The 24,848-nt window shown below is 43.3% G+C and overlaps 1 protein-coding gene across 2 annotated transcripts in view; it reads right to left on the bottom strand.

Moving 5' to 3' along the window:
- Positions 1-24,848, bottom strand: part of LOC119021342 (plexin-A2-like) — an 87,721-nt gene that overhangs the window by 36,324 nt on the left and 26,549 nt on the right. For both annotated transcript variants that reach the window (XM_037101573.1, XM_037101574.1), the window contains 5 exons: positions 16,885-17,019; positions 7,815-7,915; positions 4,586-4,709; positions 2,907-3,060; positions 2,268-2,364 (listed from right to left, as the gene is read on the bottom strand). In XM_037101573.1, the coding sequence (XP_036957468.1) occupies positions 2,268-2,364; positions 2,907-3,060; positions 4,586-4,709; positions 7,815-7,915; positions 16,885-17,019 (611 nt within the window). The remainder of the gene's footprint in view (positions 1-2,267; positions 2,365-2,906; positions 3,061-4,585; positions 4,710-7,814; positions 7,916-16,884; positions 17,020-24,848) is intronic.

The following is a 24,848-nucleotide window of genomic DNA, read 5'->3' as shown; positions in this document are numbered from 1 at the left end:
TGACATTAGCATAATGGCTCAAAATCAAAGCAGCGTCCCTGCCCAGACAGGAGGCTTATATTGGCAGGGTAAAACAGATGAGCATTTAAAATAAAGTCCTCTTTAATTTACATTATTTCGTCCACCCCTCAAGGCACCAGAGCGAGGCTAAAAAATCCTCAGTGGCTCATATCAACAAATGCAATTCTCTGTTGAGGCCCCTGAGGACGAAGTTAAAAAAGTGTGTGTGTGAGTCTAATGCTTATCATTTTAGGTGTCCTTGGGGACTGCTGGCCTACAGGGACACACACTCGACTGTGCCAATAAAGCGGCTCAGATTCAAACCGGGTTGGGTGGTAACGGCTTTCATGTAATCAGGATTATGTAATGAGATTATAAAGAACAATTACTAGAAGTAATCAGGCCAGATTACATGTAACGCTGAAGCAAGGAATCTCTGTCTGTCGGTCTGTCTGTCACATTCATCCGATCTACTTCACACTCAGCAGATGTGTTGCTGATGATCCAAAGAAGTGCAATGTCAAATTTTCAGTGTCTGGAGGTGAGATTTTAAGTGTCAGTGTCAAGTCACAAGTGGTATGCTAAGCTAACGCTAGCCTCAGGGCTTAACGTTTAGTGTTGCCTGGGCAGCACCGCCAGCAGTTTTGGTCCAGAATGTGCAGATATAATTATCCATATTTTAAATAGAAAACATCACATATTTTTGATATTATCTGGGCGGTCTGATGAGTGCGTACGAAGTTTAAAACGTTTTTTTTTCCTCCAAAACTGTCGCATGTTTAAAAATCAATACATCCGCATGTTGTGTCAGCCATGTTTGCACATTGATTGTGATGTGCACGATCGCGTGCCTCCATATTCGCTACAGTATCGACTGGTTCGGGGGAATTGGCGGACTTCTTTTTAATGTGCGGTGATAGTGTAGCTCGCAGTGTATTAAATTGGATGCTGACATTGTGATCATGGATACCTCCACAGCTCCTCTACCAGCGGGCGAAACGCTCCTTGCCCTTGTCTTGTTTTCAGAAAAGTGTTTTTTTTTTGTTTTTCTTTTCTCTGGAAGTTAGAACCGTAAAATCATCTTCACTTGCTTGACAGCTCCGTCCCCTTACGTATTGTACATTTTGGCAACCGATAAACACACTGGACTTGTGGAAAGTTCAGAGACTGGATCTGTGCTGCCTTCACTCAGATAATCGGTGCCAAACTGCCGGATCTGAACAGACACTGCACTAGTTGTGTGGATGATGTGTGGAAATGTGGAATTAAAAACAGTTACATTGTCAGGGATTACCTGATTCCCTTTTTGATTACCTCTTTAAAATATTGCAATTATAAGAGTATGATTTTTTTCCATGATAACAATGCTCAGTTAACTCGTGAAATGTCGAGGGAGAGAAATGAGAATCTTGCGGAACTCTGACTCATCCATCTTTTATTAGTATCCTCGAGGTTCCTGGAGAGTTCACCGGGGAGGTTACTGAGGAAACGATTATGGGCCAGCACCACTAGTAAGATTCACTCAATGAAGTCACTAACCTAGATCTTTACGAATGAATAAATATGCCAAACCAATCACCCTAAAAAAGAGGATTAGCATCCTGTCGGCATGGAAAATGCCGGTCACGATTAAGTGACAGGAAGCGCCGAAAGGTTGTACCCGTAATCGGCACATGGGTATAAGGTGGATAAGGTGCTGCATTTAGAATCTGATTAAATCACGTTTCTCTTTACTCCAATGCTTTACATTACAAACTGAAAGAAAAACGCCATGTCATTTGTTTTTCAGTCACTGACTGCATTTCACAATAATCCGCCCCAACTCTAAATATAAACAATGCAGATTTGATTGGCAGTTCCCTGGTGTGTGAATATGTATAAGGTGTCCCCTAAAAAAAAAAAAAAAAAAAAGCATAGATGCTATACTGAATGTGGAGTATAAATAAATTAGGAATAACTGACTGGAAATCTGTAGTCATTTGTATTTAGAGCTGCCAGCAATAAGCCCACAAACTGCCAGTTCAGGCAGAGTCGAGACAAACAGGCCATGGCAAATGCATCATGTTGATTCAAATGAAACCTGACAGATAAATTGAACTCAGAGGTTATCTAACAGCCTGATCTTAAGTGGAGTTGTGAGCATCAGTACATCATTGGCCTAAATTAAGTTGTGCTCTTCCATCTATTGAACAAATCAAAGGGGCGGCCGGGGGAGGGGGTGCTGGAGAGAGCGAGGGAGGGAGGGAGGGAAAAGCAGCTGAACTCACGTTTTGTGTGTGCTGCAGTTGTAGAACTTCACCTCCGTGCTGGCGACCATTTGACCGGTCTCCTTTGAGTTCAGACGGAGCTCCACGCCGGCCCAGTCTGCATGAGAGGGAGAGCGAGAGAGCACGATGAGCGAAAGAAGGACGGCAAGAGAGAATGAAAATGAAGTGAGCGAGAGAGAGAGAGAGAGAGAGAGAGAGAGAGAGAGACAAAAAGGGTGGGTGAGAGAAGGAAAAACAATGAGCGTAAAGAGGGGGTCAAAATGAGGAGAGAAAGGCGTTAATACTTTTATCAGACTCCTGTAAAGAGCCACCTGGTGTCTGCGTCTCCGCAAGGGCATATTGCTGTTGTCGTGAGGAAAAAAAAAAAAAACCCTTCAGTCAGAAAACTTCAATTGGAGGATTACTGTGTACGCTCTGAGAAATTCTGCTGCTCCCTGGTACTTATCAAACTCCGTGGGTAAACAAAAAAAAATTCAAGGTGGTCAAATCTGAAAAGAAGGCTGTTTTTTGTGTCTGGAATATTGATATTTTTAGTTGTTTCACCTGACATTGGCATCACCCTCAATCTGCACATCCAGGCGGTATTAATTTTCCTCGAGGAAGTTAACTCCAGTTGTGATTAGTTTGTTTTAAGCTCACCTTGTCCTTGCGGTATCTGAGGGACCTCCTTTCCAGCCGGGGAGAGGCACATCACCCTGTTCCCGTTCACGTGACCCTCCACTTGGGCCTGTTGGCCGAATGAACAGGTGATTCCAGCAGAGAGGTCCGGAACATTGTTCACCTCCAGCAGAAGCTGAAACAAAAGAAGGACGACACGATTCAATGAACCGAACTTGAGACTGGTGTGGTGCATTGGCACATGAATACTGACTCAGTTAAATATAACAAATGTCACCGTAGTTTCACTGAGTTAAAGGAATAGTTCCACATTCTGGGATGAAAATATATGTATTTTTAATATAAAGATGGAGCCAGGAGATGTTCAGTAACAAGTAACATTTCTTCAAGCCACTGATACATTCACATTTATAAGTGTCATATCAGTTTACTGTAGTTTGAGACTGCGTTTAAACATCTCAAAGTGCGATACTACTGGATATTTTTTAAGAAGAACCCTGGTGTTTCGACATTTGTCATCTTGACACCGCTGGACTCCTCAGGAACATTTCGAGCAGTGTTTGGGGCGACGCAGAACAGATAGTTTTGACGGCATGTCAGGACATCTCACGCCGTGTTTGCGGGGACAAAAACATGATCTTTTCCAAGTGTTTTTTTGTGTATCCCCAACCAGACAGTGAGCAAAATGCTCACATAACATTTTAAATTTAACCTAGAGAAATGTAAAGTTGCAAGATAAAGAAAAAAATATTTCATTTTCAACATACCCGTGGTTTGTAGAAACAAACATTACCAGTGTTTATTCTAGTCATTAGGTTACAGTGGTTAGCTTAGCTTAGCATTCCCTCATTTCCAAGACTTGAAACAGGGAGGACCAGCTGGCCTGTCTCTGTCCAAATGCCGCAAAATCTGCCTGTCAGCACCTCTTAAGCGGCCTGAGTAACATGTTAAACTCTGTTGGTATAAAACACCAAGCTGTAAAAACAACACACTTGACCCCATGATTTCACTGCTCCGGGCCAAGACATTGTCTCACACAAAACCTCCCTATAAAACTGCAATTGGATCTTTTTAAACATCTGTATTTGTCAGGCCTAAACAATCGATCTCCACAGTTTTAATGAGTGAGCTGGTCAGGTTTTGTTACACTTGGACTGGCTCACTGTTTCCCCTGTTCGCAGTGTTTGTGCTCAAGCTAAGCAGCTGCTGGCTCCGGCTACTGTGCATTAGATAGACACAAAAGTGTGTGTGTCCTCTCATCTAAATCTTGTTAAGGCAGCAAGTAAGTGTATTTCCCAATATGTCGAACTATTGCGCTAAAATGATCCTTATCTCCTCCTGTGCTTCACTCCCCTGAGCTTTTGGCTGCTGTACAAAAACAGTTGAATGAAGCTTTAAGGAAATGTAATCGACCTCTTGGCAGATGCATCAGAGATGCAGACAGAGACGCTCGCCGCCACAAAAGCAACTCCCACCTCTTTTCTTTCACGTCCGTCTCCCATCCCACATTACACATGAACAGGGAGTCTCTCTCTCTCCTTTTCCTCACCTCTAACAGCACTGATCTCCTCTACCAGGCTCCTACTTGCCGTGCATGTGGCTGTAACTGTACAAGGCTACTCTCAGCGATTGCTCATAAACATTGACACTGCGAGCGGAGTGACACAGCGAGTGATTGGTGGAACGATAAGCACACTCACGGGGACGCTGTGTGCTGATACAGCGATGCTGTCCGGGTGAGCGATAACCTTCACACAGCGGTCAATGTCAGTGGCAAATCGGAAGGTCTCCTCTGCCCTCTGACACCGATCCTTCCTCGAGCACCTGTGGAGTGAAAAGGGACAAATGTATAAAGCAAGTTTTTAAAGATTAACACACTCCAATGTTGGTCAATAAGACTGAAATATCTCAACTCCTGGATATATGAACGCAACATGTTTTTGGTGGACATCCATGGATGAATCCTATTGGCTGACTGGTAATGCCTTCCTGACTGATCACCTGACTTTTCACCTAGCAGTATCTTCTGAAGTCAAAACCTCAGTTAGTCCAAAACTTTGCTTGGGAATTAAATACCTGAATAATGAATGCATTTCCATCGATCTTTGTGCCTAGTTAATGTTAAGAAGTGTACCAGGCGGAGGGATAAACAAGCATCACTCTCCAGTGACTCTGTGCTTGCTAACAACAGAAACATGCCTTTAAGCTGCTACATAGCGGGATGCACTGCCAACGGGGTAAAGAACCCACAACTAAGCTTCAAAGCCAAAAAAGTGAGCCTTTAAGAGGACTAGAGTGAATACAGGCAATAGGCGTCAGCAGGATGAATCATTAAACTGTGGGATCCAGTTGTTCGGTTGGTGATTAGCTCTGCTGCTGCTTTTTGTTGTGTTATTTCAGCGGTCGATGTGTCAAGAGGACTTCCAAATTCAATATGAAATGGTTTGTGCTGATATTGGTTTGTTGACACTGTTAGCTTGGCTGAAGCTTTTTCCAAATAAATCTCACAGAATTGTAACCTTGTAACCATCAGTTAGCCGAATTATTTCAGTCTTTGAGTTGGCAGTTTCTGAGGCATATTGCTATGAAGTCGGATGTAAGAGACTGCAGGCTTTAGAAGTGTTTTACTCATCAGAATAAATAACCTGTTTGGAGCCAAAAAGTGATGCTACGATGCGTTTTGTACACTTTGTTAGCATTTCAGCCCTTGCTTGCATTTTCTGGTGCAGCTTGTTTTCCTCCCCAGTGGACTTGGTCTGTCTGACATATTGTTTTCTCTGTCTCTCTGTCTCTACACAGTGTTGGTACACTAACTGCATGCAAATGAAGCTAGCAGCGAGTGTCATGTTGTTGTCAGAGTTGAGATGATATGTGAAGTCACACATAGAGTCTTATTATAAAACATGGACCTATCTCATGACTCAAAACTGTTCCTAAAGCTGTTTAATGCATTTTTTTCAACTTCACATAATATACGATTGTGTAGGTTTAGGATGTTCTTACATGGCCATCTCCTACATGTAGCTGTCAGTCGGATTGCTTGGGGCAAAACATTCCCTTTTACATTTTTACTGTTCTTTTCTACGGAGTGCAACAGTAGAATACTGTACACTCAACTGCAGGATCCCAGCAGGCAATTAAAAGTAAGAAGTGAAGGTCACTAAACGTGACCTCAGAATAATCTTGTGAGAGAGAAATAAAAAAAAAGTTAAAGTACATTTAAAGTTGTGACAAGAGATAGAAATGATTTTTTTTTTTCTTTTAGTTATTCACCCAGGTTTAGAAAAAGGTTATTTGTTGTTGAGACAGTTTGAAATGTGGTTGTATTGATACTGATTTCTCAGAAAGAGGCATTACAGGAGCGAGGTCTCTGCAGGCTCTGATAGTAACCGACACGCCGTGTTTAATCATAAACACTGATTTGGAACAGAAGAGTTTCTCAGCTGCAGAGTTAAATTGTAATCAGAGAGAGTGTTTTGGCTGAACACCATCATCTCTCTCTTTTAAATGTGTAATGCGCACAGCAAGGGGAGATAGTGCTTAATACACTCTCAGATGCTGTTGAGGGGGTGGCACCTCCTGAGAGAGCTCAAAGAGCACCGAGGCCTCCGCTGTAATTACAGCACAATATAAAGGCAGAATGGAAACGCGGTGACAGCTGTTGCTGGCGCGGCTCCTTGAGGCGGACCGGAGCCACAGGAATACAGACAGTCACCTTCTGACCGCTCATAAGCTGAAGTGCCTCCGAAAAAAAAAGAGGATGCTTTCATCTCTCATCTCTTTTATTCACTGTGTTTTGTCTGATGGAGCCATTTGTTCCCGCTTCCTTCAGGCTTTGTACATTTTCAGTGACACCCCCCCACCACCACCACCACCCTTCCTCCTCACACACACAGACAAGGTGCTTTGGTGCAACGTGCCAGGGTGGGAAAGTGAGAGCCTGAAAGAGGTCTGCATGACAGTGTGAGAGTCATTCAGAGGCTAGAAAAAGACCCCGATCTGGATGTAATAGAGAGAAAAATAAAGTAGCCTCATTCTGCGAGGCAGTGTGAGGGATCATGATTCACTTCGGGTTACTTGAGGGAACAGCAGCCTATCCATTCACAGATAAGTGTAAGGCATTAATTTAAATAAACAGCATAATGGGACTTGCAGACAAAGTCAGCACTCAGGAAAGAAGGGAAAAACAACCGTTTAATGAGGTAATTTAGATTAAAGCAAAACATTTTTTTTTTTTTCCTCCCTCTCGCTGCTTGATAACACTGAGAGCTGCGATTTAAAATAATGCTGATCACCATCAAAGATACTGCCAGCTGAAACGCAGGGCGTCATACGAGGAGGCGAAGGGGGTAAATCCCCGGCTGAGGTCAGCTTCAAACACAGCAGCTGGTTCAGAAAACACAGGGTTTTAATCTCCCGAATCCCCTTTGCTCCATATCGGGGGTATTATGCAAGCTAACCTGGGGGTCAGATAATTAAGATGGAAGAGATAAGCTTGCTCCGTCAGGTCCAAACTGTTCCCCGGGTATGTAGAAGTGCAGTTTGTCCGCCCGCTGCGACTCTCGGGCTAATCCCTCCGTCCTCCTCCACCAGTCGTACTGCTGCCCGACGGACAGCGAAAATCTGGTGGGCCTGCAGTTTCTGCTGTCCTAAATAGTGCTGTTTAAGAGGGATCACAATGTCCAGCAACCACTTCCTGGTTTTCTGTTTGTCCCACCAGCTGTTGATAATGGTGAAAAACTCCAGGGAGCGTAATAATAAGTCTGCTATATTAAACTCCACAAATCATGTGACCTCATGCGCGGCCTTTATTTATAGTTCTCCCTGCGAGCTGTCTGCCGAAACAGCAATGTCGCGGTTTTTAATCCCTCAGCTGTGACGTGTGTGTGTGAAAGCATGGGAGAAAATAATAATAGAAGACAGACTCACATGTTGTACAGGACGCACCAGCCACAGTGGGGGTCACCGGAGCTCAGACACTCAGCACATGTGGTGTACTGCTCGCAGGCCTCCACAGGGACCTGAGCCACCTAAACCAGAGGGATGACAGGGGGGGTTAGCAAAGAAAAACACACATGCAAACTATTGAAAAGCAGCCATCTTGAGTTTATTACACACTCAAACAGGACTAGACAGTGAAGCCCAGTTTTGGGGTCCTTTTTCGTCCCATTTATACCTGGTATTAAAAATCTGAGATCGTCTGCGTCTGGATATGTTGTCTGGATCACGATCTTGCCTTTCTTTTTTTTAAACACCTGGTACTTTTAATGTGCTCTTGTTTTCCTCCCCGAGATTGGATCTCTGGTTTCTCGAGCAAAATCTGCATGTGAGTAATTTGAGCTGGCAGCGAGTCAGCCCCAGACTTCCCCCAAGAGCTCTGTGAGTTGTTGAGTTAAGGGGAAACTTTGTACACTTTGTGAAACTCTGTTCGACTACAAATCCTTAATTACTTTTTTCCTTTTTCCCTGTGATTCATTTAAGTTCACCCTAAAGAGAAGAAGAAAAAAAAAATCAGCCATTATCCTCTCAGCCTGATCCCCGTGGAAAGTCAGATGAAGCTTTGTATTCCACCAGACATTTACAGAGACTCACAGAAAAACATTGCATTGCAGCTTTCTCCTAAACAACTGGGGACGATGGGGGCTAGTTTAAAAAAATGTGATAAAAAAACAACCCACGAAAATATAGAAAATGGCTCTATACAGTTTATCCAGTGTAATCTAAGCATCCAGAAGCCCTGAGATTCCACATCGCTGTTAAAAGACTTCATTTACACCCTCAACGTGCAGTTGAGTTTGCCTGCACACCTCAGAATGGGGTGCATGAAAACACTTCTAGCAGCTACAATTAAGATTTCAGCTTTCAAAAGGCTGAAAATAATGTTTTCCTTAGCTGAGATTCACAATTTTAGTCATGAACCTACAAAGGCTTTTATACATCTGGCTCCTGGACTTTGTCGGCCCGCCATCCACCCTCACCACCTCTCTGCAACTCCAAATCAATTCATCCAGAGTCCAAAGATACAGTTAACAGTAGTTTTAAAAGACCAGGGTTGTAGATCGAAATGTGAGATGATGTCACTTTATGCTTTTTTTTTGCGGAGGATGAATGAAAGAGTCTCACAGCCTGAAGAGAGAAGCTGCTCTGTAGTCTGGCGGTATGGCAGCAGATACTTCTGTATCTTTTGACCAAAAAGTGGGCCTGTATTTTATTGTACCATCTGTCGGCATGTCATGTTACATTCAGTCAAAGAAATGTGGTGCAAGAAAAAATTCACTACACATGAATCCTCTATTATACTGGATTTTGTGACAATTTCGCAAACTATATGGGTAAATGTGTGTCATACACTTCGTCCCGAAAACTGACCCAAAATCCAGTCGAACAAAACTCTCCTCATTCGACCAACGCGTGTTCGATCTGAGACTGCTGTGCTCCTGTTTTGCTCATTTCATTAAAGTTTCCCAAGTCGCAGCGTGACAAAAGCTGCGGAGTGGAAATAAGGTCAACAAAGATGTCTGCAACCAAAACATTCTGATGAAATAATAAGCAGTTTTGATGAGGAAAGACCAAAGCCTGTTTCATCATGTTGTCTATTTTGCATTATATGAGAGCCTCATCACTGCTCACACTGTAGAATATATCCCAGAGGAAAACAACACGTTTTTTTTTTTGTTGTTTTTTTTCCTACTTCTCGCTGCTGCTGACACAAATTTGCAACATGCAGCACTGTGTCGTTCTGCCCGCATTCAGATTCCTTCTCTTAATTGTCAGAAAGCACATTACGGTGACTATGTATTTAAGAAGCGTTCTTTTACGGCAACATTCACGCGTATTTGTTCTTCATAACGTTTGATAAAGGGTTGGGAGGTTTTTTTTGCACGACGGCTTTCGGACTCCTGCCGTAGCAATTAAACCATGAGCACAATCGTTCAGGTTCATGCTTTCTCCTTTTTTCGCCACACAAGAGTGCACACCAGCAAAAACACATACAGCCGCACACTCCTCTGCCGCTTCCACTCCTGTGAACGTCCGTCTAAAGCATAAGCTCTCCATTAGCTGCTGTGAGAGCTGCCGCCTGTCGCACGGCCAGCACCACCCCTGCATACAAAACCAGGCTGGAGCTGCAGCCTGAGCCCGGGTTATTTTATACTTTGTTATTATTCGGGGTCTGGACGTATGATGCAAGCAATTTCCTGATGTAAGCAATCACAAATGAAGAGTGGATTATGGATTAGAGTGTCTCCGGTGCTCTTGATAGCATAAGTGGGTGCTCTCTCAGGTCTGTGTTGGCAAAATGGATTATCTGCAGCTCCCTATGAAATAACTTTCTCGCTCTTTTTTTTTTTTTTTTTTTTTTTTTTTCCGGCAGTTCAGAGCCCATTCGGTGCATTCCATTAGCAAAATGATTTTGTGGCGCGGGAGGGGCCGAGGGGGGGGTTTAAGTCCAGATCTGACGCAGAGGGGAATAATCCATGAATTGTTGTCGACTGGAGCTCGTATAAAACTAACAAAGTTGGTCGGCCGGGCCGTTAGGCAGCTTGACCTTTACGAGGAGGAGAGCTATGGATCTTCTGCTTTCTGCTGCCCGGGCTGAGAATCAAATGTGAAGCTCTCGCTGCTGCACATCAGAGTTGATCTGTTTAGTGGAAGCAGGAACGCACTGTGTTGAATCCAAATAAGATCAGAAGACATATCCGAAGGTTTTTATGTTTAACAAGCTCCAGAAAGCATGGAGGCTCAGCATGCGAATTAGCATCGGTGTATCAATTACACTGTACAGTAATCGCTTTAAGATTTTGTTTTGGGGATTTTGCCTTTTTTGGATATGAAGAGTACAGGTGGGGTAAAGAGAGAGAGGTCAAACATAGGACAACGGTCCTCAGTTGTGCTTATACAGATACACTTTTATCTATGTGCTTTGTAGACGTGCAGGGTAATGCCAGTCGTTTTAAAACCTGGGTCGTACATGTTTTGGTGTGTAAATGACTCGTGGGTATGAAACGTTTTGTAAAAATTTCAAGCTGATTTGATCCATAAAGTCGTTTGATATGATGCCATCAAAGTCCTGTTTCATCATTTACTGTGTCTTAAAAATTCATAATTCATCATTCCCATTATTTTGTTACTTCAGCCCCTCATCACGAACAACATCAGCTTCGGGGATGTTTATTTTCACCGTAAAGTAGTTTGCTTTACATGTGAGGTAAAATTACTGTTTCTGACAGTGGAGGCTGGTGGCTTTGAGGAGAGCAGTGTAACGACTGTTTCCGGTTAAATGAAAAAAAAAAACTTTACTACAAAAAATGTCTGCCTATTTTATGTAGGGCTCATTTCCATAATTTTGTCAGACACATTGAATAACAATCTGAGCCTTTTAGATAGCGCCACATATCTACGGGACCAATTCCAACACTTTTGTGTACCTATTAGTCATTTAGAAACTAGGAACACTAGAAATGACAAACTGTGTTCTGCAAAAATCAGGGTTCATTGAAATCCTAATTTGTTCCGATTTATTCAAGTTCTTCCTTCTTTACCATTGTAAATTTTACTTGCTTGCAGTACAGTGTGCAGCTCTCTCCAAATGTCTGTTTATGTGTTTAAGGGTGGTAAAATTATTATTCTACTTCTTTCAACATCATTGTTTTTAGCAGACTTTGTTAAACAGACTTTCAGAGTTTGCCATACAAGAGTTGGACATGGCTGTTTTGCCATTAATAGATTGTTGGTGTACCGAGAAACCATCAGTTTCAAAGAGTACTGGCACATTTTTAAGTAGCATAAGGGTTTTTTTTGTACACCAACCAATGAATCATTATTTACTTTATTTAGACCGTTTCTACTTCTTATATCAAGTGTTGTCATAGTGGTTTGTTTATCTTGTGGATAATAAACCACAGAGAACATGTGTTAGTGACGGGAATGTTGAGAAAATGAGAGACCGGACTCAGAAACTGCTGTCGTGAAGCAGCATCAGGTGATGTCAGGTGTCTATTGAATCTAAATATAATGCAGGTCTCCCCTTTCACTGTGTGCAGCCCATACAAGAACACAGTGTGATGATACATATGAATTGCTCTAGATATTTCACAGCTAAACCTAAATTGAAAGATATTGTGCGGATGCGTTTCACAGTCTAACGTGCATCCCCATCATCTCCCTGCAATCGTGGCTGACTGAATTAGGACTTAATTCTTAGCTGATGTTTAATGAACCGTGGACGCCTCATAAATCATTCATGACCGCAGGCAGCATGTAGTATTTCTCATCAAGCTTTGTGTTTGTCTTGTGTTCTCGGAGATAATTTCGCCCGCAGAAAACTGCTCATTTAAAGCGAACACAGAGAACCAATGGAAACCCTCCGCTGCTCCACGAGAGAGAGAGAGATTCTCGGTCCGACTGCTTGTTGTATCATGCGCGGGGGAACGGGTGATCAACATCCACTTTTCCAGCTTTGGGAATTACAAATATCTTTATCTTTTCACAACATCTGGCAAGCCCTCACACTAATGCCCCCAACTTATCATCGCACCAGTTGGCTATCACTTTAACACTCTCATCCGGATTTACTGGAACTTTACGAATGCTGTCAGATGAGCATGCAGGCTTTTAGACCTCAGCGGCTCTGTCATCCTATATCCTCTGTCTGGCTCTGGTGAAATCCACAGCCGTCACGTGAGCGTTATGAGTCTTATGCGATGTCTGGTGTCATCAGAGGTCGTACCCAGATTTTTTTTTTTTTTTTTACTTTGAAATTGGAAGGAAGAAAGAATCGGAGGGGTTTATTCAAATTAATCCCCACTTCATTTATATTTCTGCTTTAGTTTAAAATCAGATTTTATTACACATTGAAGCTCATGATATGAAAAGAAATATAGATTCAATTGTAGCACGAATGACAACAAATGTCTCGGTTGGCTAAACATTAACATTTTAAAAGATCACATTGCACACAGCGCTGTGGTTCGACTCTCCATAAGAAACAACAGATACGTGACAATTTCAGAAACCGACGCTTAAGTTTTAAAATTTGCCCTCATCAAGTCTGTGTTATCATGCAGTTATCTACATCGGCTTTCTCAAAGCCGCACGCTGCAGCAGTGCTTCCCAACCAGGGGTATGTGTACGCCGTGGGGCACTGCTGAGATGCTGAGGGGAATATGGAAATATGCTACAGTACCGCCGCTGATTAAAAATAAAGATTTATTTTTAAATACCCAGATATTTCTGCTGCCTGTGAAAAGCAACAAACAAAACAGGATCACAAACCGGTGTGAGGTTGATCTCCAGCACATTTACTGTCATAATAACCTGCTAATCAGACCATTAACGCCTGAACACCCTCTGCTGGACTCATTAGCAAAGCAACAAATAGATCACAGTGCTGATAAAAGGGTGTAATGTCCAGTGTCTGCCAGTCCATGTGCTGCAGTGTCAGCTAAACTTGACTGAAGACCAAAAAACAAGTACATAACGCTGATTAAACATCCATTTAAATGCACAGTATGTACTTTCTGCCACTAGTATCTCAATCAAAACAAGAGAGAGGTTTGATTTGAGGGTCAGGAGTGTCCTAATATTGCAATATTCACGAAAACTACGTTAATAATGTTTTAATGTTAATGCGTAGATACGAGTGTCGCAAAGATGTTGGGCCTTGTGCGTCTTTCGTTAAGGTCTTTTCACTTGTAATTGACTGTACTTGTACTTTTCGTCACTTTCTCTCTCTCCACCTCCCTCAACTCATTTTTTTATACAGACATGGCAATAATAGTGTTTCTATGAATTCGTTTGGCCACAATAATCGTGTTGTGAAAATCTGATGGCCCTACATGGGATAATGGGAGTTGCGTCCTCTTTGTTAAGCAAAAAGAAAACTCTAACAGACGAGGTGATGTTTTCAAGTTTTATTCAGACTACGTTTAATCACTTCTTCTCTCGCCCTCCGATGCATCATCTGATGTGCCCTTGGAAGTTGTAGCGTCAGGCGACCAAATGAAGCGCGTCATCACCTTCACCATCAAATATTATTAATTTCTCTGCATTTGACCCATTGTGGAAACGTATGGGAGAGTGTAAAAAAGAACAAAGGTCTCGTCGTTTTACGCTAAAGTTGCAAACCAAACTCCTGCACACCGTCTAACTTGCAATAATACATTTATTTGCAACTTTTTGGTACAAGACATTCATCAGCCAAATGTATTTTTGCAAGTTAGACAGTTTGCAAAAGTTGGCTCGCAACTTTTTGTCCGCACGTCCAACTCCCAACAAAGCTGGCTCCTGATATAGAGCTAAAGATAGAGCTAGCTTGGAGTGGAGTTAATATTTGCGCTGCCATCACAAAAAAAAAAAACAACTGGATGAATTTATGTTTTCTTCTGGGCATCAACTACCAACAACACAGGACAGAACGTGAGTGCATTCATTTGGTTAATCTATAACTGAGATTTGAATGCGGATAGAAAAGGTGCCAGGCTGACTGGATCTCCAGTGAGCTTTCATTTTCCCAATCTAGACAGTCCATGAGTTTGTGGTTTAGAGCAAACAAACGTGTCTGTCATGAGTTTAAGTGAGGACATCTGGAACATGACGGGTGTTGTTGGAGGTACTTGAGCTCGTCTGATGACTGCGGAGGTACGTCAGACTCAGAGGAGGTACAGTACGCTCACACACAGGTAGAGAGAGGGAAGACAGGCAGACCGACTGCGGTGGAGAGAAAGAAGGGGATGTTTGGGATTTCACAAAATGATTTTACATTTTACAGAGTGGCACTTTGAGAGATTGCCCCGGAAAAAACCCTGCAGCAGTTTCCCCCTCTACTCTTAGATTTAAAGCCTTAGCCTTCATTTCACAGACAGACGAGTGACATTCACTGAGGTTATTGTGTGTTTGGATAGTGAGCATTCCTATTCTTAGAAATGATCAAACTAAAGGCGCACACTGAGAGAAAAGATTAACTGCTGTGAAGATTTTTTTTTTTTTTTTTCAATATCAATAATGGTTCCCAAATGATGTTTTGGTGCGCACTCAGACACACACGCACATGCGAACACATACATCCACGCAAACACACACACATGCACACTCTGAACCCCTCGTTTCTCTCCTCACTCTTCATCATCATGCTAACCCTGCGTGTTTCACTCGGCAGGAGACAGAGAGGCTCATTGTTATTCCACAAGGGTCGGCTGATCTCGTCTGCGCCTCGCTCCTCATTCCACATCATTCCTGTATTGTTTGGCTCCCAGGAATCAGAAAATCTCTCATCTCTGGGATCGACTGGAAATGTGGGAAATCTGCGAGCGAAGCCCCCTCCCCGGGGGGATTCCTCACCCCGAGCTGCGGGAGAGGTCTGAAGGGGGAAAGCCGAGCAAAGACGGAGAGGGAGACAGAAAGAGGAAGGCTTTGCTCTGCTCCGAGCTCCTGAGGGCTACAAAGCCAAAGCTGTTCTAATATTGAGAGAAAGGCGCCCGGGCCAAGCTGGGTTTGGTTTCTGCGCCGTTATTTTATGTCACTGAAGGCGGGCTGAAAACAGCGGCTGGCTATCTCCTTGAAGGAAGCATGTGTCTCTCCTTGAACGACCAGAGCTCATCAATAAGTGATGTCCTGTCTCTTCCAGTCTACCACGCAGAAAGAAGAGCTGCCTTGATTTGTTTTAGAAGACAGTGCCCAACACAATACTGTCTCTATTCTCCCTCGCTCTTCAGATGACACCCCTCGTCGTCTTTTACTCGATGCTTTTATAGCTTTTCAGACTTTTTTTTTTTTTTTTTTTTTTAGATTTTTTGAGCTCCCCCCAACACACACACCAAAAAAAGAGGTTTTGGAGCCATGTCACTGAAATAAGTGACACGATTGTCCCCGTGCCCTTTGGCTCGCTGTCCTGCGGCTCAAAACATTCCAGCGGTCAGAAGACAACTGAGAGCAGTGATGGGGGGGCTTTTTTTTTTTTTTTTTTTTTTTATGGCCGCTCTGACACCTAATCCCATTTCACAGTGCCATGCTGCCGCGCCAAAATAATCACTTGATGGGAGTTGAAAGTGATTACCACTGTTCACTCTTATCTCCAATGAGCGCAGAGAATATCGTCCAACGACAACAACAACTGCTCGCCTCTGTGATGCCGGGCCAAGTGAGGGGCAGACGAGGGGGGGATACAGCCACACGGGGCGACGGGGAAAAAAAAACGCAGAAGCGAAAGGCGTTGTATGGGGTGTGTGTGTGTGTGTGTCTGTGTCATGTACAAAAGATGCACGCACTGTAAGTCGATTCGCATGGATAAGTAATTAGAACAGTGGTCCATCCCCTCACACAACGCCTGCATATTTAACGGTCTCTTACTGTAGACTTAAAGCTCGTGAATGTTCAGGAATCGCACCACAGTGGATTTTGGGGGGGATGAGTCCCAATCATCTGGTCGGGTTCCAAGTGAAGAGCATTAAATCATCGTTTAACACAAATTAATGTTTTTTTTGGGGGGGGGTTACTGTTTTGCTGCTAATTCCTCACAGTGCACAATAATAATAATAATAATAATAATAATAATAATAATAATAATAATAATAATAATAATAATAATAATAATAATAATAACATATAATATAATAATAATAAAGCTGAATAATCTGTGCAGGGAAAACAAATACAAACGTTTGCAATAACCTGGTAAACTGGATCCAATTAATCCTCAGAAAATAGGAATTAATTTATGAGTTTTACCTGAAGACACATGTAAATACTTAATTTCATGTTTGTCTGGACAATTGATATTGAGCCAGTGGGCACACATATTCACTCAGTGTACCTCTTCACGTCAAGCAAAGCCTCTGACTCTATATTTCATGCTACACATGTTGGCATGGCGACCGTTCTCCGTCACAAGGGGCTTGAACCCAGCTGAAGGACACTCTGGCTACTCGCTGCATCGTCCTGCCACATGAGTGTTTCTCCTGACAGCCGCGGCAGCAGAGGCGGCGAAGTGAGGGCGTTTCCTCACCTGATTGTCAGACATGACATAGAGAGAGTTCCGGTCCAGGGAGAAGGCCATGTCCCGGAGGATGGGGCTGCTATCCTTCATCACGGTCACTGTCTCGTACTGAACCCCTCCCTCCAGAGGACCGTCCACTCTGATCTGAAGAGACACAACACAAATACAGACACGAGGAGGCGGTGAATGCTTCGTTGCAGGACAAAGTGATTGAACTGTTCCTGTACGTTTTGTAGAGTGACATCTGTTGTCTGCTGTATATCAGTGCGCTTTGTACGCTTCATTCGCAAGCGTCCACTGTCCCTTCAAAACACTGCTGTTTATGAGAAATGACAAAGACGGCATGTTTTCAATTAGATGACCACTTAAATGAACTGTTATCTTTTGCGGTTTGGTTGAATATTGCTTCAAATAAACTTGTAAGGGTGTGTTTCTTCACTTTCTAGGGGATTGCGGTGATGCCTTTCTGGTAATTACAATATATACAATATCAACAAAAAGTCTGCTCATTAGTCATTAGTCATTAGTCAAGCCATCAACCACTCAACCAGAATCACCTGCTGTTGACAAAAAGTACTGTCTTGTACAAGCCATTTATTTTGTTGTGAATAAACTTATCTGGTAATGATTAATTTGATGTAAATAAACGTTCCTCATGTATGGCAATTAGTTTGAACAATAGCTCATTAACAGTGAGGCTGCTGATGGGAAATGGCACAACAAATGGTGATATTAACAGTGAAAGAGAAGTATGTCCACCTCCGCTGAATTAAAACCTTTTAATATGTTGGGAACATTCTCATTTGCTGTCTTGCCAGGAGTTAACTACATGAAAACATTACATGAAACGTCAGGGCATGTGTCCACAGGGTTCCAGGGGAGGACAGATATCTCCCATGCTACACGGAGCTAGCTTAATTAACCGAACATCATGATAACTGACGGCTTTAGAAGCGTTAGCTAACTGAACTAAGCAATATTAATGGAGTTAGTCGTATTCATGTGACAAAACCACAAATCTAAATCTTCACAGATAAATGACACGTCGCACAAGTTGCTCTAAGAACGATAATGAGCGTCCTGTTACTATGGAAACCACAGATTCCAGTTCAGGAAGTCTTAGTACACAGTTTTGAAGCCTCCACCAAAAGGAAGAGTGCCGAAAGGCTAGCAGGCTAGCTAAAAAATATGTTTTATAGATTATCTCACCATGAGCAGCTGTTTTGTTTTCTGTACAGTAGCCTAGCTCTGATGTAAAGACTAACATCATGAACCACAATGTCTCATGTTTTATTTCTACATATGAAACACACGTGTGCACATTAGGGAGTTTTAGAGATGTTGGCAACATCTGTGAAGACATGAAGACAAGGCTCGGCTAACATAAACTCCCTGCTTTAACTCTTTGGGCAGAGCTAAGATTTAGCATCACAGAGCTGGTAAAGAATAAACTGACCACCGCTGATCTTCTCATGATGACAGCAAATGAAATTCTAAATGTTGCTGAGCTACGATTTGGTTTTCCGCTTGACTCTTTTGTTATGTCTGCAGTGATAGCACAAACTTACTGTACACAATAAACGAAGAGTCTGCAAAGGAGATAAGGGCTACAGTCACATACGCGCGAAATTAACAGTGGCAACTATTCACCACCCATTAACTTCCATTCTGTACAAGCAAAGAGAAAAATAACATTCGGTTCAGATGGCATGACAAAAGGCATTTAAGTTGAACTCCAGTCTCCAGTTTGCTTGGAGTTCAACGTCGATGAACTTCAACCGCCAAAGTCGTTCCCACAACCAACAGCAAAGACGTGTGTGTGTGTGTGTGTGTGTGTGTGTGTGGTTGAACCCTCAGACAAACTACGAACCAGCAAACTGATCTCCTCGCATCCTGCACTTCCCACAGGACGGCGTTCTTGTATGTGTGACCGAGCCCAAGGTATTTACTTTTTGCCTTATTTGAACACCTCCCTCTTCACGTTCTAGTGAGCAGTGGCTCTGAAAATCTCTCCATTATTCATTCATGCCGCAGAGGAAATGTGCCGTTATTGTAAAGGTGAGACTTAGAGGAGGACAGATGGATCCGCTGCTACTCATTCAGCACTCCGATCGGCCCGTGTGACTCTGACCCAAATCCACCCCTGAGGTTATACCCATGACGCAGCGCAGAGTTTTGAAACGTGTTCAGCGAGCTCAGCCTTAATTTGACTTTGGAATGACTTTCAGGCAGAAATCTTTTGGGGCTCATTAAATGCAAGCATGGAGAACAGATGCCCACTGGTGAAGGGTTTTCAATTCTCTTCTCCCACCTCTGCCTACAAACAAGATGTGCTGCTGCAGTGGAGCAAACAAATAAGCAAGTCAGTCTTCGTAAGAAAAAAAAAAAAGTGGCTTACTGATGTCTGAGCTGTCGAAAAAAAAGGCGGCCTTGGGAGGATGTGAGACTGTTTGTGAAGATTTAAAGTGGCTAGTAAGCTGGAAAGCCCTTTATTATTGCTGAAACTACCCGTTAGGAGCACTCACTACGTGATGAAAGTGTTTTAACTTTGAATTAAATCACCGCAGAGGTAAACCTTGTTTGTGTTGCAAAAACCACTGCCCAATGTGGTTTACCTCCACGGAACCTGGCAGCACTCCTTCCATTTCTTATTTCACATAAAAAAAAAAAAAACAACTTTTATTTGCGCTCATCCTTCACTATTGGTGTGGGAATGATGTGGATTGCATCATGCGGGAATTATAGCTTCACACCTGAAATATAAGTCAGGAATGTGAAATGATAGAGAAAAGTCTGAATAAAGCATGACAGCTAGAGAGAGAGAAGGGGGGAAAACACCCTCATTAGATATGAAAACCCAGGTTGAAGCCCTATTTAAATTCCAGGGAGATTGGATCATTAACCATGTGATGCAATTACAGTAAAGCTGAATTAATTTCTCAATCATAATAATTGAAATAAACGCAAGGTAATGAGGAATTGGAGCAGAGAATCGCGGAACTGTTGCGAAACGTCTGCGGCGCAATTATGCCAGTCTTTCCCCTGCATGCATCCTGACGCCGTGGACTGAGGCGACCTCGCCACCCAAATCAAATTTGACTGCAGAAGATTTTGAACGCGTGCCAGGTCTAGCTCGCCGCACATGGCGGCGGAGCCTCGGCAGTCTCTCAATGGGGACAGTCAATCAATACAAACTGATTACATGATTGGATCCCCTGGGCACCAAAACTTCATCAATCAATCACGCCTCCACCTTCCAGGCAGCTGTGCCCCTCCAACCGTCAGCGCCGCCAGCAAAGAACGAGCGAGGGAGGAAGAAAATATGCGACACAAACGTGTGTGTGTGTAGGTTGTGGCAGTTTATGCGGGAGGGTGCATACCGGCAGACGCTGGGACGTCACCTTCCACATACAGAAACACAAAAGTGACGAGCTCAGTAATGACACAGGATTGTCTGTTGATTCCGGATCACAAGAGGACATGGTTTGTCTCTCACAGGTCATTACCTCGACACTGTGCACAATCCTATCCCTTAAATAGTTAATTCGTGGACAGATTTGTCTCACAGCTAAGCTTCTTTATTCACCCGCTCATTGTCTGGTTTCTTTCTCTTGCCCCGTCTCCTACTCTTCCTCCTCCTCCTCCTCCTCCTGCTCTCCTGTAACATGATCCCACACGGTAATGGAGCCAGTTTACATTATTTTTTTCCCACACTCGTTCATTTTCATAAATAGCACGGATAGAAACCAGAGCGTGGAAGCATTTCTGCGGTGAAACAAACACCCAAACAATCATCTAGAGAGGTTCAGATACTGAGCCATTTCTGTGTTTTAAGTCGGGGATGATGATGAGGTTGTCTGAGGACCAGGTGGGCGCACGGATGAGCCCAGACGAGGGCTGACCCATCGTGACTGATCTGTGGTGTTTGATTTCAGCGGATTTAAAAGTGTTTTTTTATCATTTAAAGCAGGGCTGACCAGGCAGGAGACCTCTGGGAATACAACAGGTCTTCAATCTCTCCTTAAGCCCCACAGCTCCATAATGAGAGTAAGGCGGGTTTAATTGGTTTTATAATGAGCCCGCTTGTAGACACACAGAGTTGCACACACACACGTGCTCACCTACTTGGGCAGGCACACAAATAAAGACAAAGAGATGCAGTTGCACACGAACGCACTTCACTCACGCACCGCGCGCTCGCTCCGTTGGCAGCTGCCCTCATTAAATTTGCCGATGTAAATGGTGAGCATGATCACTTGCTCGATCGATACACCGTCATTGATCGCAGCACCAGGAACACACGTCCAATATGCAACAATCCATACAGCGCATACCCCAGTTTCCACTTGCCATTTAAAGTATCCATAGAAATCCACATGTTAATCAGTACTATTTGTTTTCCTTTGTCCGTGTCCGCTCTGTTTTTCTGCTGTTATGTAAGAGCTGGCGTGTGTTTGTCATATCTACTGAATCTCAATCTGAAATGTTGAATGTTGAAAAAAAAAAAGAAAAAAAAAAACTCCAGAGGAATAATCATCACGTTCTGATGTGTGGCTGCATCCAAACAATCGCTCCTGCAGACTCTCGGACACTGCTGGTGCGTTTGCAAAAAGTGTGCAAGTGCTGAGGGCTGCCAAATCCCACAGTTCAGCCGGTCCACTTTCTGCAGACCTCCAGAGTCCGAGTCGGGGTGTGGACTTCACATATTTAACTACCTGAAATGTACTGCAGTATGGACATGACGTTGTATAACTTGATATGTATGACTGTGCAAAATACTCAGGCCATAAATAATAATCAGTTACTTTATGAAATACATGGAGATATAGATCGAGGTAATGAAAATATATTTTATTTATACAGTCTGTACGCTTGTCTGTCAGCAGCTTATACAGCCTTGCTGTATCACAAACTCGCAGACTTGACTTGATGACAGTGAACACCTCACAGTTTTGTGTGACCAGGTCTGGCCATCATCATCATCATCACCATCATCATCCGACACTTCACTTCAGCTGTCCGTGTACCGAGGAAGTCAATCCTGAAGCTTGGAACTTTTTGTGCCGAACATATAAGCCGGATCTTATAATACATCCATCCCATACAAATCATACGGCGACTGCACTGATCAGGGGTCAGATACACGTTCCAAAAACACATTTTTGCCATCCGTATGATCATTTCCTGACACTTTAATGACACAGGGAGACTGACAACCAATTTCATTCTCATTTCAGTGTCACATCAGCTGCCACTGACCTGCTATTGAGGCGCTTACATGATGACACTTCAACATGTAGTTCAAACTCAGCAATTTGACTTCAATCCACCTCGAATGGTTCTTTGTTGCATTTGCAAAAGAAAATGCATGCATCAAAAAAGCCATTTGACCTGCCTGAGATTCTTACATGAAGTGTAATTGGGGTCTTATTTAAGTAGTTGTGGCAGCGCAGTATCAGGGGCTAGACATTTTTCACGAACCGCAGAAAACCTCCTTTTGTAATTCAAGTAGAATCCCCTTGTGTGGTCCATCTCATGTAACAGAGGAACTGAACTGATTTGCCATTAATACCACATGTTCATATGACCTCAGCGAGCTCCTCATTTTATTTTTCTCTTCCCAGCGTCTCGCGGCTGACGGGAGTATATATTTAACCCATGAATAATATTTAAGCCAATAACAGCAATATCCTCTCTGCTGCTGAAATTTCCCCTCGCAGAACCTGCGTTAGAAATAAACAATGCAGCTCAGAATGGCTTCCCACAAACAGATATGCAACCTGAACCCATGTGCTCTTAAAAACAGCCTCCCTGTCTCTCGTGGCTGGGTTTGTATCTTAAATGCTCCGCTGAGCTCTCATCCTGCGAGAGCCAAAGAAAACAAAAAGCCCCCGACTTCTAAGATGTCACTTGGCTTGAGTCGGGTTGGCTCAGCTGTAAAGCTGCCAGACCTTGAATGAGCAAGATGCTGACCCAAAATGTCTCTCCAGTGAGTATTTACATATGGGGTTGATTTTATGTATACATGTTTAGTCCGTGAACTCCTGCTTTTTCCGCTGGAGATCCGGCAACCTTGTAAAGCAGATGATTACTATGTTTATGCAGTAATGGCTTTTCCAAAAAAAAAAAAAACTGTGTCCATGTGTGGCCGGCCGTTCTGTGCCCCCACCGAAATTCACCCAGCTAACCTAAACATATGGATGGTGACCCAGGAGGCATGGAACACTCCATTCAGCCAATCATTTCCAAGCTGCCACTCTGAGAAGGTTTCATCTGCTCCTGAAGGCCGGGCTGCCCGACTTTAACCAAACACGAAGAGGTCACTTGTTCGTTTATCCCAGCGGTGGGCCAAGATCTGGCCAAGAAAATGTCATGACAGGAATCATGACAGTAAAAAACGATGATCTTTTTTTCTCACTTTTGTAGAGCCCTGACGACAGACTTGAATTAACCAACATTATCCATCTTGTTGGCATCATCACTCTATTGTTATGTTCAGTGAGCAGTCCCACCCCCAAAATCAATATTCCATTTTCTTTCAACCATATCACAGGGACAGGAGGAAGCGTGCAGCTACTCTTGAATACTCTTTTTTTCGTATATATTTTTTGGTACCACAAGCCAAATTCCATTTAGTTCCATTACACTGGAATGGTATAAACCAAAAACAGTCTCGATGGTAAAAAGACAAATATGGATTTTGGGGTGACCTGCCCCTTTAACATGGTATGGATCCACTAGTCAGTGATTCTGTGTGAAATCGGGAAACTGAAGTAAGAGGTCATTGAAAATACAATACGTCCCAAGTCTGCATTAAAATGTCTGAAAACAACTCTCTGTCTCTTATTTTGTTGAGTTGTGTACTCGCATTATCCTAAAAGTTTCCATAAGTTCAAGGAAACACATCAGATGATACGTCAGCGTAGGAGGTAGGAAGTTGGCAAACATGACAAAAGACAGCAAAACCTCGACCACTTCTGCCTGAGTCATGTTTATAGATCTTCATTAGCAGTTGGGGCTGTTTTACGATAAAGACTGCAGCTCCCATGATCCCACACTTTTGTTTTGGTTTTTTGTTAAGAGACCCTATTGGCAGCAAAACATGTCGGATCCCCCAGCTCTAATTTATTCTAAAACAAACTTGTCGTCTCCAGTGTTTACATGACATTTCACTGGAAATCAATGAGTCATCCTGCACGCAAACATCTCGTTCTGAGTGAAGTATTGTTTCTCACATAAAGCCACCAAACCTAAACAGGACCATGATTGGCAGGAAACCACACATAAATCTTGCATAACACTCAAAAAGGGGAACAGAATGAAAATCCACGCAAGACTGGACCTAAAGTAAAAGTCCACAGAATTTGGCACGGGCCAGACTCAATATTGTGACACGGGGCATGCAAGCGACATAAGGTCCAGACAACTGGCCACCTTTAAGGCTGAGCGGCTGGGCATATGGTCCGATTGAGGATGACAGCCGAGGAGAGCGGCCATTGATTAGCCCGTATATCCATCACAGCGCTGTGAATGCTAATGAGGCTGAGGGCAGAATCGGAGCTGCAGCGGCTCATGAAAACCAGGAGCGTTCAGGGGAGGAGGGGGTCAGTGAGGTGGAGATGTGTATTACAGGACGGGACTAATCATTCAGCCATCACATTAACTACAGTCACAAAGAGAAGCGTATTGATCACGGCCCCTGGATACGCTGTGTGCCGGCAAGTGCCCATAACTAAATGCGATTACTAGCTGGGTCAGCGGAGAGGTCACCCGTGCGAGTGTTTGGTTTTTTTTTGAGGTTATTGTTAAAAGCCTTCCAGTTGCTGCAGCCAAATTTTCAGTCCGCCCTAACCTTCAGCTGCATGGCGAGCTGCCAAGTCTTCATACCGCGATTTCGACAACTTGACCACAGTCTCCTTCTCAGTCTCCGCGTGTTTCACGTCTCTCCTCTCTCCTTGAGGACACGGTTTCCT

Source organism: Acanthopagrus latus, chromosome 6, assembly GCF_904848185.1.
Source record: "Acanthopagrus latus isolate v.2019 chromosome 6, fAcaLat1.1, whole genome shotgun sequence".
NCBI classification, from domain to species: domain Eukaryota; kingdom Metazoa; phylum Chordata; class Actinopteri; order Spariformes; family Sparidae; genus Acanthopagrus; species Acanthopagrus latus.
This window is presented reverse-complemented; position numbering and strand designations above follow the sequence as displayed.